Below are 16550 nucleotides of genomic sequence, written 5' to 3'. Positions count from 1 at the left end.
TCAAAAGTAACCATTCAGTTTTTCATAACAAGATCTCTGATTTTGTTAATGGTTACAGCAAGGGAATGATTTGTAGAGAATTCATTGCGTATTGGTGCGAGAGCTTCTGCAGAGTCAGAGTAGACGTTAACCTTATCAAATTTTTCCATCCAGCAAATATTAAGTCCTTCCAAGATGTCCAATATGAGAAGTTTTAACACCCTTGCCATCATGCTTTTATTATAGTAACTCCCTTTATGTTTTCTTACACATAGTTTAATATTAAGCTGTTAGCAAGTTACCTGATACTAGATAAAATAATAGATATTGCTAGTTCATTAAAAAATTATATTATCTTTATTAAAAAATATAAAGCATTTTAAATGAATCTCAACTCTCAATAAATTAATTATTTATTTTTAAACTAATATCATCTTTATATATTTAGTCTCATTTAATAAAGTGTTTCACTTAAAAATAAATATAAAATGATTTATTTATTAAGGGTATTTTTTTAAAAAAATACATTAAAACACTAAAGATACTCTACAATTTTTAACATCTAACCTCTGAAAAAAAGCTTTACATTTTTTAATAGAAAGTCACTCCCACATTTTTTCCTAATAGTGAGGGGTTTTAATTAAATAATGGATGAGCCGTCTTTCATGAAGCATGGAGATGAAGTAGATGGAAATTTTAAAATCTGCAGCCAATTACGAAGAAGAAGAAGAAGAGAAGGAAAGTATAGCATTTTAAAATGATTGCTCATGGCAGTCGTTTTCTATTTCTATTTTTTTTAATTTCTTACTGTTTTTTTAGTGTCACAATGTATGGCCATTTCGTGGAAGACTTGTAAAGCATGAAGAAGTGCATTGTGTTTATGCTGCCCTGATTGATTGGTCCCAGTTTTTATTACCATGAATTGTATGCGTTTGAAAGTTGCTATTATTAGACAATAAACAAATAAAAACAAAAACAAAATTTCTGGCTGCTCGCTGCTGCTTGTTATTTTCGATAAGTTTGAAAACACTCGAAGCAACCAACCAAGCGCCGGCCAGACTTGTATACCTGTTTATAAAATTAAAAAAAAAATTAGTTAAAGTTAGTTTAATTTAACTTTAATTGAACATTTTTTTTACAATTTTTAAAAAATTACCTTTGTTAACTTTCAATCTATCACACACATGCTGAGTTATGTTATGTATATATAGTAGGCTGAGTTCGTTAAAAAATCATAAGCTTGTCATGGTTGATGTCGATGGAGGGAGAAGACACCTTGCAATTGTTAGCAGATCTGATGGCGTTGCTGGAATTGGGAGGTGAAGTTTGTCATCGATGTGCAGTTGCTGAGGGGAGCCATTGACGCCAGTGATGGAGAAGGTGAAGAAGGAAAGAAGAAAAGATGAGGGTATTTGCTGTCAATATAAATTTAAAACAGGGACATTTGAGAATGAAAAATTCATTCCCAAGGGAATAGACCTATATATTACCATGGTCAGCCAGTGGAATGGTTATTTCCTCATTTGAGGTAGTGGGTCATTTCAATAAAATGAACACTCCCACCTATTAAACAAGGGAACGAGCTATTTTCACTCCCATTCCAATCCATTCCACCATATCCAACATTTATCAATGTTAGGTTTCGTCCTCTTGATAAGTTGGAGGACGGTGACATGCATTTTCTAAGCAGCTCATAAGCTCTTTTATAATTTTCACGTCTATAATTTGTTTGTCAAGTTTTAACTTTTCTTTGATTAAAGTTGACTTTTTAAAAACTATAGGTTCATGATTGTCAATTTTAAATTTTTTTTATGTAATGCTTCCTTTTCAATAATTTAAAACGGTGCAATGTTATCCTTATTTAACAAAGTTAATTTTGACAATTAGTTTGGCTAGAAAATCATAAAATGGTATAAAAAATTATAAAAAATGACTCATAAAATTATAAATAAGTATTTTATAAGAAAAAGTTTCTTAAGTTACAAAGTTACAAATAGAACAACTGACAAATGTTATTTTTTTCATATAAAAGACTAAAATAATCATTTTGGCCAGCTACTGGAGATTATAATGTCATTATTTTTGACAACAATACATGTAAGTAATTAAAAAATAACATTTTTACTTTAATAATATCTTACTAAAATATTAATAATTTTATGTTGAATAATTATGATATTATTATTTATAAATATTTCTCTAAAATTCATAAATTAACTTTTATAGATGAATGTGTTTCTCGCACTAGTTGAGTTATAAATTAAAATAGTATGATAAATTATAAATTATAGACCAGAATTTACAAATCTTCCTTCAAAAATGTATAAATGGTGTTAAAAAATACATTCATTCTTAAATCATGCTCCTTTTGGATCATAATATTTGTTACTGTTAACTAATTTATAATTTATAAAAAATATTAGTTTAAACCTTATTTTCCTAAAACCATTCATATTTTTTCATTTATACCTTTGAGTTTTTCTAATAACACATGCATAGTCTTTAAATATGAAGCATTTAAAACAAGGAATAAAAAAAACAAGGGTATAAATAAAAAAACATAAAATTTACTCAATATTCTATATTTTGAATCAAGTGGTGATTCTAAAAAATAACTTAGATTAAAGTATTAATATAATTTTTGGAGAATTTATAAATGTCAAAAGTTGACTTGTAAATTATGTGTGAAAATTTGTAAATAATAATATTTAAATTCCTATATATTAAAGTATTGATATTTCAATACAATATTATTAAAAAAATTAAATATAATATTTTTTTTAGTTACTTATTGATATTGTTGCCAACGATAATGATCCAATTATCACTCGATAACCAATTAAAGTAGCTAATTAAAAAATGATATTTGATCTTTTATAAATGGATAAAAAATAACATTAGTCTTTAAAATTTATTTGCAATTTATAGACTTAATATATAAATTAATTTTCTTGTAAGGTACTTATTTGTAACTCTTGTCATATTTTATAATTTTTGAGATTTTTTTTATTTTTAATCAACCAACTGTTAAAATTAAATTTTTTAGTTTTATGCAATTTTTAAATGTTAAAAAGAAATATTATACTAAAAAAAAGTTTAAGATCCAAACATTGTATGAAAATTTGAGGGACAGCATGTGACTAAAAAAATGCTTGATGTCTATTGATTTGGTTGATTCCCTTGTATTTAATAAAAAGATACTTTTTTAGCGTCTATGATAAGATACCTTTTAAAATGAGTCTTTTATCCTCAGCAAAGACCATAAAGTACAGGGGAGGTTAGAGTGTTTTGCTATTTTATTAAAATATTATATAATTTTATAATTAATTACATAATTTTTACAACTCAAATTTTATATAATTTTGTTATGTTTTCTCATAAATAATTTTTATAAAAATTTAGTAAGAACACAAGCATTGTAAAAACTTAATTTTTTTTGCCAAAATTATTAAATCAAATTTTATATAAAATTTAGTTTTTTTGGATAAAGTTAATCATCAATTAATAATTTTAACGTTCAATTATCAATATATATAATGGATCAAACTATAAAGATAACCTGATTAAAACAAAATATATTAACAAGTAAGACCTCCTTTGAAAATTTTAAAATAAATTATAAGGAATTATAAATTAATTCTTTTACACAAACATATTGTATAGCTTTTATCTCATAAGTGCAGGCATAAACCTTCACTTGTGCTCAGCCCTCGTTGCTGTCTTTTTTTCTTTTGCGGCCCTCAGTGCCATTCTCCCTTTGATTTTTATTTTATTAATATATATACAATTTTTTGTTTTTGCAAAAAAAATTAATAAATTGAATCAGTAGGTTGGTTTATTATATTTAACCCACTAACCCACATAGCTTGGGTTGGGTCCATAAAAATGGGCTGAATACAATTCAACTTTCATAACTCAAATGACCAACTCATATTCTCATGAGTTGGTCATATTTATAGACAAATAAAATTATACTTTTGACTTTGAAAAAAAAAAGTAAATATATCAGCTAGCACTGTCAAGTATCAGGACACATGAGAGGATTCTCACGGAAAAAAAAGTATTGGGAGAGGATAAGTATAAAGCAACACGTGCCATGGCCACAAGGTCATAGAGAGAAGAGGTTCCATAGATGTGTTGTGTGTGTGAAATTTGCCACCCATTCAAACATTAGCATTGAGAAACAAAATCTGAAACCACAGACAAGTTAATATATAATATAAAAGCATTTATATGCTGAGGTAATAACATTCAGACTTGAAAATTGCAACGTCAAACAAGTTGATTATATAAAAACAAGACGTTATATTACATTGATCTAGGAAGGTAAGATAGATTGCGAGATGAATCAAACATGGATTTCTTTATTTTACATAAGCTACGTACGGAAGATATAGACATGAATGGTTTATCCTCCTCTTGCGACACTTTTATATTAGAAGTCAAGCTCCTATATTTATTTTTATCTTTATTTCATCTAATTAAAGTCACTCTGAAAAAAATTCAAGGCGTGACACTTACTAATCATGGACCACGACAAGTTAGCTAGGCTATCCAAATTTCAAACGAAGTGGAGTGGGCCACATATGGGCCTTGCAATAGGCATGCACACCAGTTCATGGGCCCAACCAGTCATGTTTGTTTGCTGCATATTATTAATAAATTTTTATTTTAATAAATACATAATTAAAAATAAAAGATGTTGGGTCTGGCAGGGGCGGAACCAGACTTGAAATCTGAGGGGACCAAGTTTTTTAATTTAATAAATATTATTAATTTAAGTAATTTAAAACTAACTAATTAAATAATAATAATTTTTTAAATATTTAAACTTATATAGACAAATTTTTTTTATTAAAATCAGATTATTTTGTAAGCTTCCACTTTTACCTTATGAGTGATAACTATCTCTTGTCATTGATATTTTTACTTTTTTAAATTTAAAATCTAATTTTTCTGATTTGATTGAAAAAACTGCATTAAGTCTATAAATTTAGGTACCTATTTTTTTTTTTTATAACAAGAGTGGGTGTTGGTGTTTTTTTTTTTTTTTAATATATGGTTGGTGTTTTACTTCACATAGACATGGAGGGGTGGGAACTTGGCCCCCCTCATGCTACGTGTAGTTTCGTCCCTGGGGTCTGGATTCAGAGCATCGTGCCCCTTGTGTAAGCCAGACATGCTAGAGGAGCTGTATGCTAGAGTAAGTTGGTGACTAGCAATCCGTGAGTCCCCAATGTTTTTTTAACTACAATTGCCTTGGAGCACCTAAGCGATTTAGAACTTAAAGAACATGAATTTGCACAAAGAAATGGCAGTTCATTCCTTAGAAGTGAGTACAATCGGTGGTGAAACCAAGGCCCTGAATCAGCGGGTGTAAAGTAATTTAATAAAACATTAATATTTTTTTAAAAATAATAATAATTATGCTAGGATTAAAATTATAATAATATAAATAAATTTATTATCATTTTTCATTTTAAAAAACTATATTGAATAAGTTGATATGATCTTTTATTATAAACATGCTCTTTATATCTTATTTGAATTATTAAAATATTATATATCTAATAAGTTTTTAAACTTAAATATTTTTTATTTAGTTTAAAGGGGTAAAATATTAAAATAGGGGGCGCAAAAATGTAAATTTTACATACTCAATTTATAATTTTCTTCAAAGTGAGGGGATGCATTTGCACCGCCTCATTTCAGTGTGGCTCCGCCACTGAGTACAATAAAAGTGCTCCAATAATTAGAGGAAAAAACAAAATAATGGATCTAGACAAACTAGATTGAGATTAAAGGAGTTGCACGAGGGTGAATTTGGATTTGATGCAAGGTCAATTAAGTTGCTTGAGGAAGTTAAACTTGGTTATTATTCAAATAAAAACGAAAAATAAAACATACTAATTAAGATTAATTAAAATAAAAAACCAATCTTTTAGTAATATATTTGATATTGAGGGGCTTTGGGTTCCTAGTCAAAGGAGTTGAATGAGCTTACCTTTGGGTCTCAAATTTGAGTTATAAAATATACAGTCATATTAAATAAATATATTAAATATATCTCTAAAATGCCTGTGACATCTTTGTTAGTAACGATTCCACATAGTGAACATTCAGATTAGTTTGGGCAAGATGTGATAATACTTTTAAGTTTTTTGAATCTTGGACAATACAATTAGAAAATTTTAAAAATATATATTTGAAGATAGAGGAGTAAAAATGGGTTTTGATGATTTCAAAATGTGAACGAGGAAGGTTTCAAAATGTGAAGAAAAACGTAACACCAACAAACTTAAAAAACAAGAGAAGAGGAAGAAGCAGCAAAAATTGAAAAATGAAAAAAAGAATGGGAATTAGGGTTAGGTTTCATGCTTTTAGTACGCAGAGACTCACACGCATGCATCTCTCTAGGCAACTAATTAAGCCCGGGGGGGGTATTTTCCACGCTTACAATCTGTTTGTCAAATTGGTATTGTTTTTTTTATTTGGCAAATGCCAAAATGTTTGTGCAACTCAGAATCAGTGATATGAGCATCGTAAGAATGTTTTGATAGATTTTTTTGCTCGTGAAGTTTGAACACTTGATTCGACCTAATTATAAAATTTTCTTTCTTTCTTTCTTTTTTTTACTTATAAGTAACTGAGCTCATTTAATTGTGTAATTTGTCTCCTTAATTTTTGAATTCATAACAATCTCCCTCAAACATTAGGATAACAATCCGTTACTTTATGGTGATGAAGCCCACTGGTTTAGATATGTGGCTTTCATTTTTACCTAACATGTGAACAAACTAGTGGGCTTCACTGTAACACCTTCAAATTTATAAATTAATTTTTTATAAATTATTAAAACCATTATCATGGTAGAAAATTTTCTTACCATGATACATCCAAGACATAACATAAGTCTTAAAATATTCAAAAAGGTAATTAAAACCATGAGAGACAGACATAATCCTCATATCATGATATTCAAATCAGATCATAAATCAAGAGGGACAGACATAATTCTCTTGGTCATATAAATACTTTTAATAAAAAGAATTAGAGTTTATATGCTTCACAAAGAAGATATGTCCTAAGTTGGTACAAGATACATTGTATAATCTAAAATAAGAGGCAACGTAAAAATGGTGTCTCATACACCATAGTTACACCTCTGGTACTTTCTCGGCCGAACTCGCTCCTGTAAAAATATTAACCACGGAGAATGAGACTTAAAAGTTATAGTAACCAAAAATTAATATGTAATGATGCATGTGGATGTAACTAATCATGCGATTGCTAAGTAAGCACACAAAACATTTAACCGAACCATATTTTCAAACAAACCGAACAAGTATTTAATTTGCATGACTGCACCTTATATCCTCCTTTCGCCATGTTCGAACGCCAAATCACCCGGTCAAAGGTGAGTTAGACCAAGCGACACGCCACTCATTGGGTCCAATGAGGGCTTACCACATGGTAATAATTAACCGAACAGAAATTTTCATTAACACCATATATTAAAATACCCTGACATGTCATGCATCATTCAAATATCCAAACAGGAATATATCCGAACAATAATATTTCATCATGATAAACAAAAATAAATTTTTGACCCACTTGGCAATAATTTCAAACAAGTATATACACTATTTATTTTCAATAATTCATAATTTTTCCAACAATAAAACAAAACATAACCATTCACAAACACACCTATCACAAAACATTAATAATGTTACCTTGTGTCTTGAATAACAAGTTCTCTTTCACAACTCTTTTTTCACCACTATCTTTGTCAATATAATCTACATAATTATTTCACAATACTATATATTAATTTTAAATTAAAATAAATAACTCTAATTTAAAGAGTTAGAAAGTCTTAGATCTATATCCATATTAACACTAATTTAAGATTTATGCCTCATTTAACTTTTCAAATTCTTTTCTAAAATTCTCGTACCCTAATAAACTATTTTTTTATCCTCAAATCACTTCTAGTATCACAATTTCATCCTTCTATATTCTAAAAATTTGTCCAAAAATAAATTAAAAATTTCATAATTATTTTGAAGCCTCAAATCACCTTTCTATAACCTCAAAAATACCTATTTATACTTAAATAAATATTAAATAATCAGAGGTTCATCCCTACATCTCAGATTCCACATAAATTCAACCATATAGATCTAGATTTTAACTCAAAAATTCTTAAACATGAGTTTCAACCTCAAAAAAATATTCTATAATATTTATTATATCCCTAAGAGTTTTAACCTATATTTTTAATCCATCATATCATCAGATTAACTATCTATAGAAAAATTCTAATCAAAATACTTACTCTATCTTACAAAATAATCATATCACTAGAAAGCTAATATTATTTAGAAAATAATTATAAAATTAATTTTGTAATTAAATAAATTTTTAAATGCTAACCTAAACAGGAAAGTTAGAACATACCTGAAGAAAAAGAAAATAATCCTCCCTTGTGAGAAAACGCTGAGCAACATGAGAGGAAGAGAGAAAAATAATATAAAAATGAGATTGTGGGTCCCAAAATTATATAAAAAAAACTATAGGTCTGAATTTAATTATTCAAATCTCTGGACCATAAGTTGCAATTTCCTCTAAATTGTATCTTAGCCTCTTATGCTTCCTAATGCACACACCCCCTCTTTTTTATACATGAAGGCACCTCTTCTCTTCCCTCATTTAACCAATGTGGGACTTAAAAATAACAACCTTCCACCTCCCTTTTTTTTGTTCCTTCTACCTTCTCTTTTTTTTAACACACACATAAAAAAATTATTTATGTATTATATCTTAACTAAATATTGCTTATGTGATTTTAAATTTAAATTTTTAAATTTATAATTAAATACCTAACCATAATATTATTTCTAAATAACCTCAAATAATATAAATTCCTATTATTATCATTTTTTTCCTCAAAACCTAAATTTCACAATTTTTTATTATATAAAAATTAGGATGTTACATTCACCACCCTAAAGTAATGGATCAATGTTATCCTCTACTTAATGCGAGGAGGTTGTTACAAATTTAAAAATTAAAAAAATAAATTAAATTGTATAATAAATAAGTTTAAGATTTATGGTGTAACTCAACCTATAATTTAAAAGGTACAGTACTCTTTTACCCTTATAAGAATTAACTTTTTATACACATAAATACACAAGAAGTTGATTAAAATTTTGTCGAACAAGAACCTGATTAAAAATAAGCATAAATTAATTATAGAGAATAAATAGTTAATCATCCCAAAATAAAAATCTTGTATTAAATAAAAAAATGGAAAATAAAGGGTGCAACTTAACAAATTCTACAAATCTTTTTACCCCGTAAAAAAAAAAAAAAGGACGCAAACGTATCTAATTACGACCCAACCAAGATACTAACCCTGGAAATGAAACACGCCTACGTACCACATGCATCTTCATGCAGAAGATTTAAGATTATATATAATAAGGATATGAGGGACTTTATTCTATTTATTTTTATAAAATAATTTTAAAGATTTTATATTTCAATTTAAAATGCATTTTGTCAAATCTTAAGAGCAAGTTAATTAATATGCTTATCTTGAAAATGTACCTAAAAATTTTAAAAAATGCCTAATCTCTATTGAGTTGGTTGATTCGTTTGTATTTAATAACGGATATATTGAAAAGATTGAAATGAATACAGACAACGGGGGATGGTGAAGCTCGAGTCTTGACAAGTTGTATTTCAACAACCGAAATGACTGTTTTATATATATTTATGTTTACGGAGAAGTGAAGAAAAAAGAAGAAAGAAAATGGGAGAAATATTATTGGGGCACTTTTGGACTGCCACATCCAAGCCCTTTTTTTATTAATTATTAATTATTAATTATTTTTTGGTATTTTATTCCACGAGAGAGTTGACTGGGGCGTTTCCGTGCAAGTTCCGAAGAGGTTTGATTTGATGAAGGAGGCTGAACTTTCAGTGCCTATCACTCATCAATTTAGACTATTCAGAGCAAATCTGAATTAGCGATGCGTGGCAGTTCGATAGCCTCATATGCTGGACCAACCCCGAAGCATTCAGGCTCATGTTGAGCCGATCTTCTGGCTAGTCACCAAGCTGGGTTCAAGCAATATGGCTTGCCCGCCCCAAACATATTTTCAAAAAATAATTGTTTTAAAATGTCATATTTCTTCATATTCTTTCCGTTTTTATATATATTAAAAAAATAACTGTATCACACAACTTAAAAAAATTAATTAACTCTAATAATTGTGTCTGAAAATAAAAAATTAAACTAAAATACACTTGCATTTAATTAAAATAAAGCTACATTAATTGTTTTTATAAATAAAAATTACTCTCTTCGAATCACATTATAAGATATTTTCTAAAAATATTACCTGATCCAAAATATAAAGTGTTGAATAAATTTTATATTTATTTTTTTAATTATATTGCTACTTTATTTATTATTCTTTTTTGAAAAAGTCATGCATTAAAATTTTGTTTAATATGATCAAGACTCTTATATAGTTGGAAAAAAAGACTCTTATATAGAGTATTTAATGCGAGTATAAATAAAAAGATATTAATATTTTTTTAAAATTTAAGGTTTTAACTAACATTATTCATAAACCATGAATTAGTTAATTATAACTTACTCCCTCCGATCTAAATTATAAAACATTTTCTTCCAACTCATCTTGATTCAAAATATGAGACACTTAGTAGGTTTTAAATTGTTTTTTCTATTTTACCCTTACATTTATTAACTTGATTTGTTGTGTAACCTTATTAGTATTTATTACATTTTTTCTCACTGTTCATAATAACAAAAACTTTATTGGTCTGTAAGGAGGTTCACGTTTTCTCATGTTATAGTACTTCATTAAAAAAATACTCCCTCTGTTCTAAATTATAGGACACTTTTAAAGAAGATTCAGCGTCCCAAAATATAAAATATTTTAATAAAAATAAAATTTTTTTAATGATATTTTTTCAATGTTACCCTTTTCATATATTTTATCTTTTTAATATTCTTTTATTAGTAGAGTATTAAATGAAGGATACTTTTTAAAAGTTTATATTTTTTATCTTAAAAAAGTAAAGTTGTGCAATGTATTTAATAAATTTTATTAGTATATAAAATTTTATCCAAAAATATTTTATAATTTAGAATAGAAGGAGTATTATCTTTCTCATTTAATTTATTATTGACAGTTGGGGAAAATGGTAAAAAAAAAAACTTATTATATTTATAACTAAAAATAAGGATATAACTGAATTTTATTGGTATTTAAATTATAATTAAAAATGTCTTACATTTTGAAAGGAAAGAGAAACATACAAACCCACACACATACAACACATGTTATTATTAAGTTCCAACCCATGATCTCTTCTTAGCGAGGAAGGTGGTTGTCAATGGAACAACTAACTATTGAAATTCCTATAAAATATATTCTCTCCGTTAAAAAATGTAAAACATTTTTAATCGAATCTCACTCTCTAATAAAGTAGTTATTTACTTTTTCACTAACCCTATCTTTTTATATTTATCCCTATTAAATACCCTACAATAAATAAAAGTCATTATCAATAGGAGCACTTAAAAAAAGGCAATGATTACACCTCAAAAAATTTAAAAATGTTTTATATTTTTGAACATTTAATTTCTTAAAAAATATTGTAGATTTTTTAATGAAGGAAATATAATTATTTCATTATCAACTGTCAAGTGGCGGACGGCTATTAGTTTTTAGCAAATGATGCAAAATCCTTAGTTAACAGGGGCATATTCTTTTTTTGTAAGAAATATAACAGAAAGCATAACATGTAAATATATTATTTGTTTATCAAAAGAATTATATAATTAATAATTATATTTAATTTGACAGAATTTATTATTTTTGAAGATTTTATTTGTCATGTAAACATATACTTATTGATAATTTTCTCTAGAAATAATTTCATTTCACGTTCAAAAACATAAAATTTGCAATCTACAAATTCAAAAATCAAGTTTAACATGAACGAAAAAATCATTTAATGATTAATGATAATGAAGAGGAACATAAATTAAAAGACATTCAATGTTAATCAAGATGAGACAAAATTTGAAACCCACAGACAAGCTGAGAGTTGAGACAATACAAAAGCATTTATATATGCTAGGCTAGTGCATGAAATTTGAAATGAAAAACAAGTTGATTATATGGAAACAGGGCATTACGTTATTGATCATAGAAGTGAAGATAGATTATGGGGTGAACCAGATATGGATCTCCCAAAGTAATTTTTGACAAGCCATGAAAAATACATTCTCTTTTTTCCAGACTTGTATGTTAAAAATAAATGCTGTTATGCTTATTTTTCTTCTTAAAAAAAAGTTTATGTGGAAAACTTTAAATCTAGATAATTTAAACTTGCTTTGGACCACCCAGATCTCACCGTAACTGCCAGTGGTGGAGAAATTGAAAAATTAGGGATAGAATAGAATGCTCCAATTTGACAAGAATAAAAAAATAGAAAAAAAAATTCCAATTGATTTCCCAGTACATACAATTTTTAAAATTTACTCCTAACCTCATACTCCCATGTGTGCATACGATATATATTATTATTGGATAATTCAGGGACAACTCCAGAAATTGTTTTATGGGGGTTATAATTGAAATTTTATTTAAAAGTGGGGACCTAAAGGTGTTTTTAGCATTTTCTGTAAACAATGACTCAGCCAAGGAAATTTTGAAACGCGTGGAGACCACGGCCCTTACTGGCCTCCTCTGGATTCGAACCCAGAAGGTGATTGGCACAAACACAACTAACTATTGACATTCCTAGTACACATAATTATGTTTTTAATCAACTGTGGAGTGGTAGACAACTGTTAGTTTTAGCCAGTGATGTGAAACCCTGAGTTAGCAAGGCATATATTTTTTATAAAAAAATAATAAAAAGCATGACATGTAATTATATTTTTTTATCAAAATAATTAAGTAAATTTGATAACTATAATATTTTCATTAAAATTATCTTAATTTATTTTTTAAAAGATTTTATTTGTCAAGTAAACATGTACTTATTGATATTTTTCTTTAAAATTAACTTCATTTCACGTTCAAAATTCATAAAATTTGCAATATACAAATTCAAAAATCAAGTTTAACAAGAATAAAAAAAATCATTTAAATGATTAAAAATAATTAAGAAAAACATAAATTAAAAGACATAAAAGGTTAATCGAGAAGAGACAAAATTTGAAACGACAAACAAGTTGAGAGTTGAGAAAATATAAAAGCATTTATATATGCTAGGCTATTACATGAAATTTGAAATGGTTTGATTATATGAAAACAGGGCATTGCATTGTTGATCATGGAAGTGAAGATAGATTATGAGGTGCACCAGACACGGATCTCCCAGAGAAATTTTTGACAAGCCATGAAAGATATTATATAGAATGGTACATTCTCCTTTTGCCAGACTTATATGTTAACAATAAATGCTCTTACGTTAAAATTTCTCCTAAATTTGCCCAAAGTCACTCTGAAAGATTCAAGGTGTGACGCTTATTAAATATGGATCAAGACAAGAGGTTTTCGTCGACAACATTGAATAGAGCATTGAAATTTCAAACCAATTCCAGTGGGCCACATATGGGCCTTGCAATGGGGATGCAAACAAGTTCATGGGCTCGTGGAACAGTCAAGCCAGGCCTCTCTTCCGTATCAACCACAGAAACTTTGTTTCCCTGAGGGCCCAGAGGCTGAAAATCAAAGCACTGAACAAGAGCAGCCACAACAGCAGGCACCTCGTGCATGGCAAGAGTCAGACCAGAACACATCCTCCTGCCAGTCCCAAATGGGAGATACTGAAAATGTTGTCCCCTCACATCCAAAATGCCCTTGGAGGAGCTCTCTTCCATGGGCTTTAAGAATCGTTCGGGCCGGAAGCCCATTGGGCTCTCCCACAGGCTTGGGTCCCTACCCATGGCCCAAACATTCACCATCAGCACCGTGTCCTCAGGAATCACGTAGTCCTCGATCTTGCTCTCCGATGTGCACCTTCTCACAACTAAAGGCACCGGCGGGTGTAGGCGAAACGTTTCTTTGATAACGGCTTGGATGAAGGGGAGTTTTGGACCGTCGGATTCTTCTACTAGCCTTTGATTTCCAACCACGTCAGCAATCTCCTGGCGAGCTTTCTGCAGCAACTCGGGGTGGTTGATCAGCTCCACCAATGCCCATTCTATCCCAACTGCTAGGGTATCTGTAGCTGCTGTGAATAAATCCTGAAACATCCCTCGCATTTATCACACAATTTTATTCCCATTTTTAGAGCTTCATATATATTAAGCAAATACAGTAATCAAATCTTTGTTTTTATTTTATTATGATTTTTGGCTTCCATTTAATCTCAACATACTAATTATTTGCAAAACTTCTAAAGAATGCAATGCTGCCTAGTTTAATGGATGGCATAATACTCGTCAACACTGACTTGTCAAAGAAAATGATGTGTGCTGCATGTGTGAACACTATGCGCATATGTTTGTATGTATATTTCCCCACACACACGTATATAACTACTCCAAGTGACTTAAAAGATTAATTTAAATTTGTATCTTCATTTCAATCTAATTGTCACTTCAAAATATTGCTTTGGTTTCAAAATCTTTTTTGATTATAATGAAAAATGAATGATTTATTAACTTCTAATCTTAAAGTGGGAGGGAAACCTGAACATGTATAAAATTTTTTTTTTATAAAGGCCAGAAAATTGCACTAAAAAATACCTTTATAAGATGCATATTTCTATTTGTAGTTTTGTAAGTATTGATAATGATTTTATAATGAGAGACTTCAAATGTTAAAATTTAATTGGGTTGCATGTGATTTCGGTGCTTGATAGAATATTGAAATTTGGAAAACGAGGAGTGCATAACTAATTACCATGACCAAGCCCTTCATGTGAACCCTGTTGATTTTAACGTCGGAGGTTTCATCCTCTGCAATGTCGAGCAAAATGTCAAGAAAGTCCCTCTCGCCACCCTCATGTTTCCCGCCACCCTGTGGAGTAGTTTTCTTCCTGGCCTGTTCGCGCTTCGTGATGATCTTGTCCACTAAACCATCAAACCTCTGATACAGATCCTCAATTCTCTTCCCAAACCCTTGCACGTCCAGCTTCTTCATCACCCAAACGAAATCAGCCACGTTGAACTCCCCAAACATCTTCGTCACCTCTCTTATCACGTCCCTGGCCTCCTCCGATTCTCCGATCATCATCTTCGATATCACCGTATTCGTCATCTTCAGCAACTCCTCCGTCAGATTCACCGCCTGGCCACCACGGGCTTTACCGGCGATCAGCTTCAGAAACTTATCGTACTCCTGGGCGCGCAGGCTCATGAATCTTCCGGTGCCCCGAGAACCGAACAGTTCGTTGAAGGTTAGCTTCTTGATAAACTTCCAGTAAGGTCCGTAGGGGGAGAAGGCAAGAGAGGCCTCATAGGTGAGCCGTTTAATGGCGGTGGATTCAAGCCGAGAACTGAAGGCCAGCTCATTGTCTTGAAGGAACAGCTTGGCGTAATGGGGATTGGAAACGACGACGCAGGGCACGGAGCCAAGGTGAAGGGAGAAGAAGGGACCGTGTCGGAGGGAGAGGCGGTGGAGGGACTGGTGGACAAGGGGACCGAGGAGGTGCAAGTGGCCAATGACCGGCAGCTGCGGCCAAGGGGCTGAGGGGAGGCGGCCACGGCCTCGCCGAAAGGAAAGGAAGAAGATGACGAAAGTTGAAAGGAAGAGAGTTAGAAGAAGCACTTGAAACTCCATGGTAGGGTTAGTACTTAGTAGAAAAGTAGTACTCCTGCAATGAAATGAAGGCACTACGAGGATTGGAAATATATAGGCAAGGAGGGATTTGATTGGTTAAATATTATAATAAATGAATGCTCCCACAAATGCCGCCATGGAGGCATTTCATTGGCCAGTGACCCCTCTGCTCGGATAATTAATGGTGAAATTTGTAACAGAAATGCTGCGAGGGAGACTATTGTAATAACCACCCCACAAGATATTACTCCCTCCGATCTCATTTATAAGTTCAATTTTAAAAGGTGTATTTGGTTCCATTTATAAGTTATGGTGCGTCTTTTTAGGTAATATTTGAGAGATATTTTTAAAATTACCCTTCATGAGAAAGAAAAAGTAACAGGACATTACTTTTTAGATTTATTATATAGGGATATGTTTAAAATTTTACTTACTTTTATTCCTTGTACTTTTATTGTATTGGTATTGATGAGGTTAGTAGAAATAACTTATAAATAAAAACGTGAGGGGGTAATTGCTAATAAAAGTCATGATCAATAAATACCACTGCTGGGGCTTTGGCACGCGCGTGAAATGACCAATGTTACTTTAGTGGTAGGCTGTTGTTAACTGGGGGGATCTATAATGCTCTATCCACTCTTTAGCATCTCCTGTAATGCTCTAGCTTTGTAATTATTTTGTCTTGTTAATAATTAGATTCTATATATAAATTAAGAGCCA

The 16550-nt window shown here is 30.0% G+C and overlaps 1 protein-coding gene across 1 annotated transcript; it reads right to left on the bottom strand.

Moving 5' to 3' along the window:
- Nucleotides 1-13297: 13297 nt before the first annotated feature.
- Nucleotides 13298-15853, bottom strand: LOC129303529 (licodione synthase-like). The gene is made up of 2 exons (XM_054942904.1): nucleotides 14952-15853; nucleotides 13298-14290 (listed from the first exon to the last, which is right to left on the bottom strand). Exons 1-2 carry the CDS (start codon nucleotides 15828-15830, stop codon nucleotides 13631-13633), a joined length of 1539 nt encoding a protein of 512 aa, XP_054798879.1. The 5' UTR covers nucleotides 15831-15853; the 3' UTR covers nucleotides 13298-13630.
- Nucleotides 15854-16550: the final 697 nt, after the last annotated feature.

Source organism: Prosopis cineraria, unplaced genomic scaffold (assembly GCF_029017545.1).
Source record: "Prosopis cineraria cultivar Desert tree isolate PC_DT_omini unplaced genomic scaffold, ASM2901754v1 PC2, whole genome shotgun sequence".
Lineage (NCBI taxonomy): Eukaryota > Viridiplantae > Streptophyta > Magnoliopsida > Fabales > Fabaceae > Prosopis > Prosopis cineraria.
The sequence above is the reverse complement of the archived record's forward strand: the minus strand, read 5'-3'. Positions and strand labels throughout refer to the sequence as shown.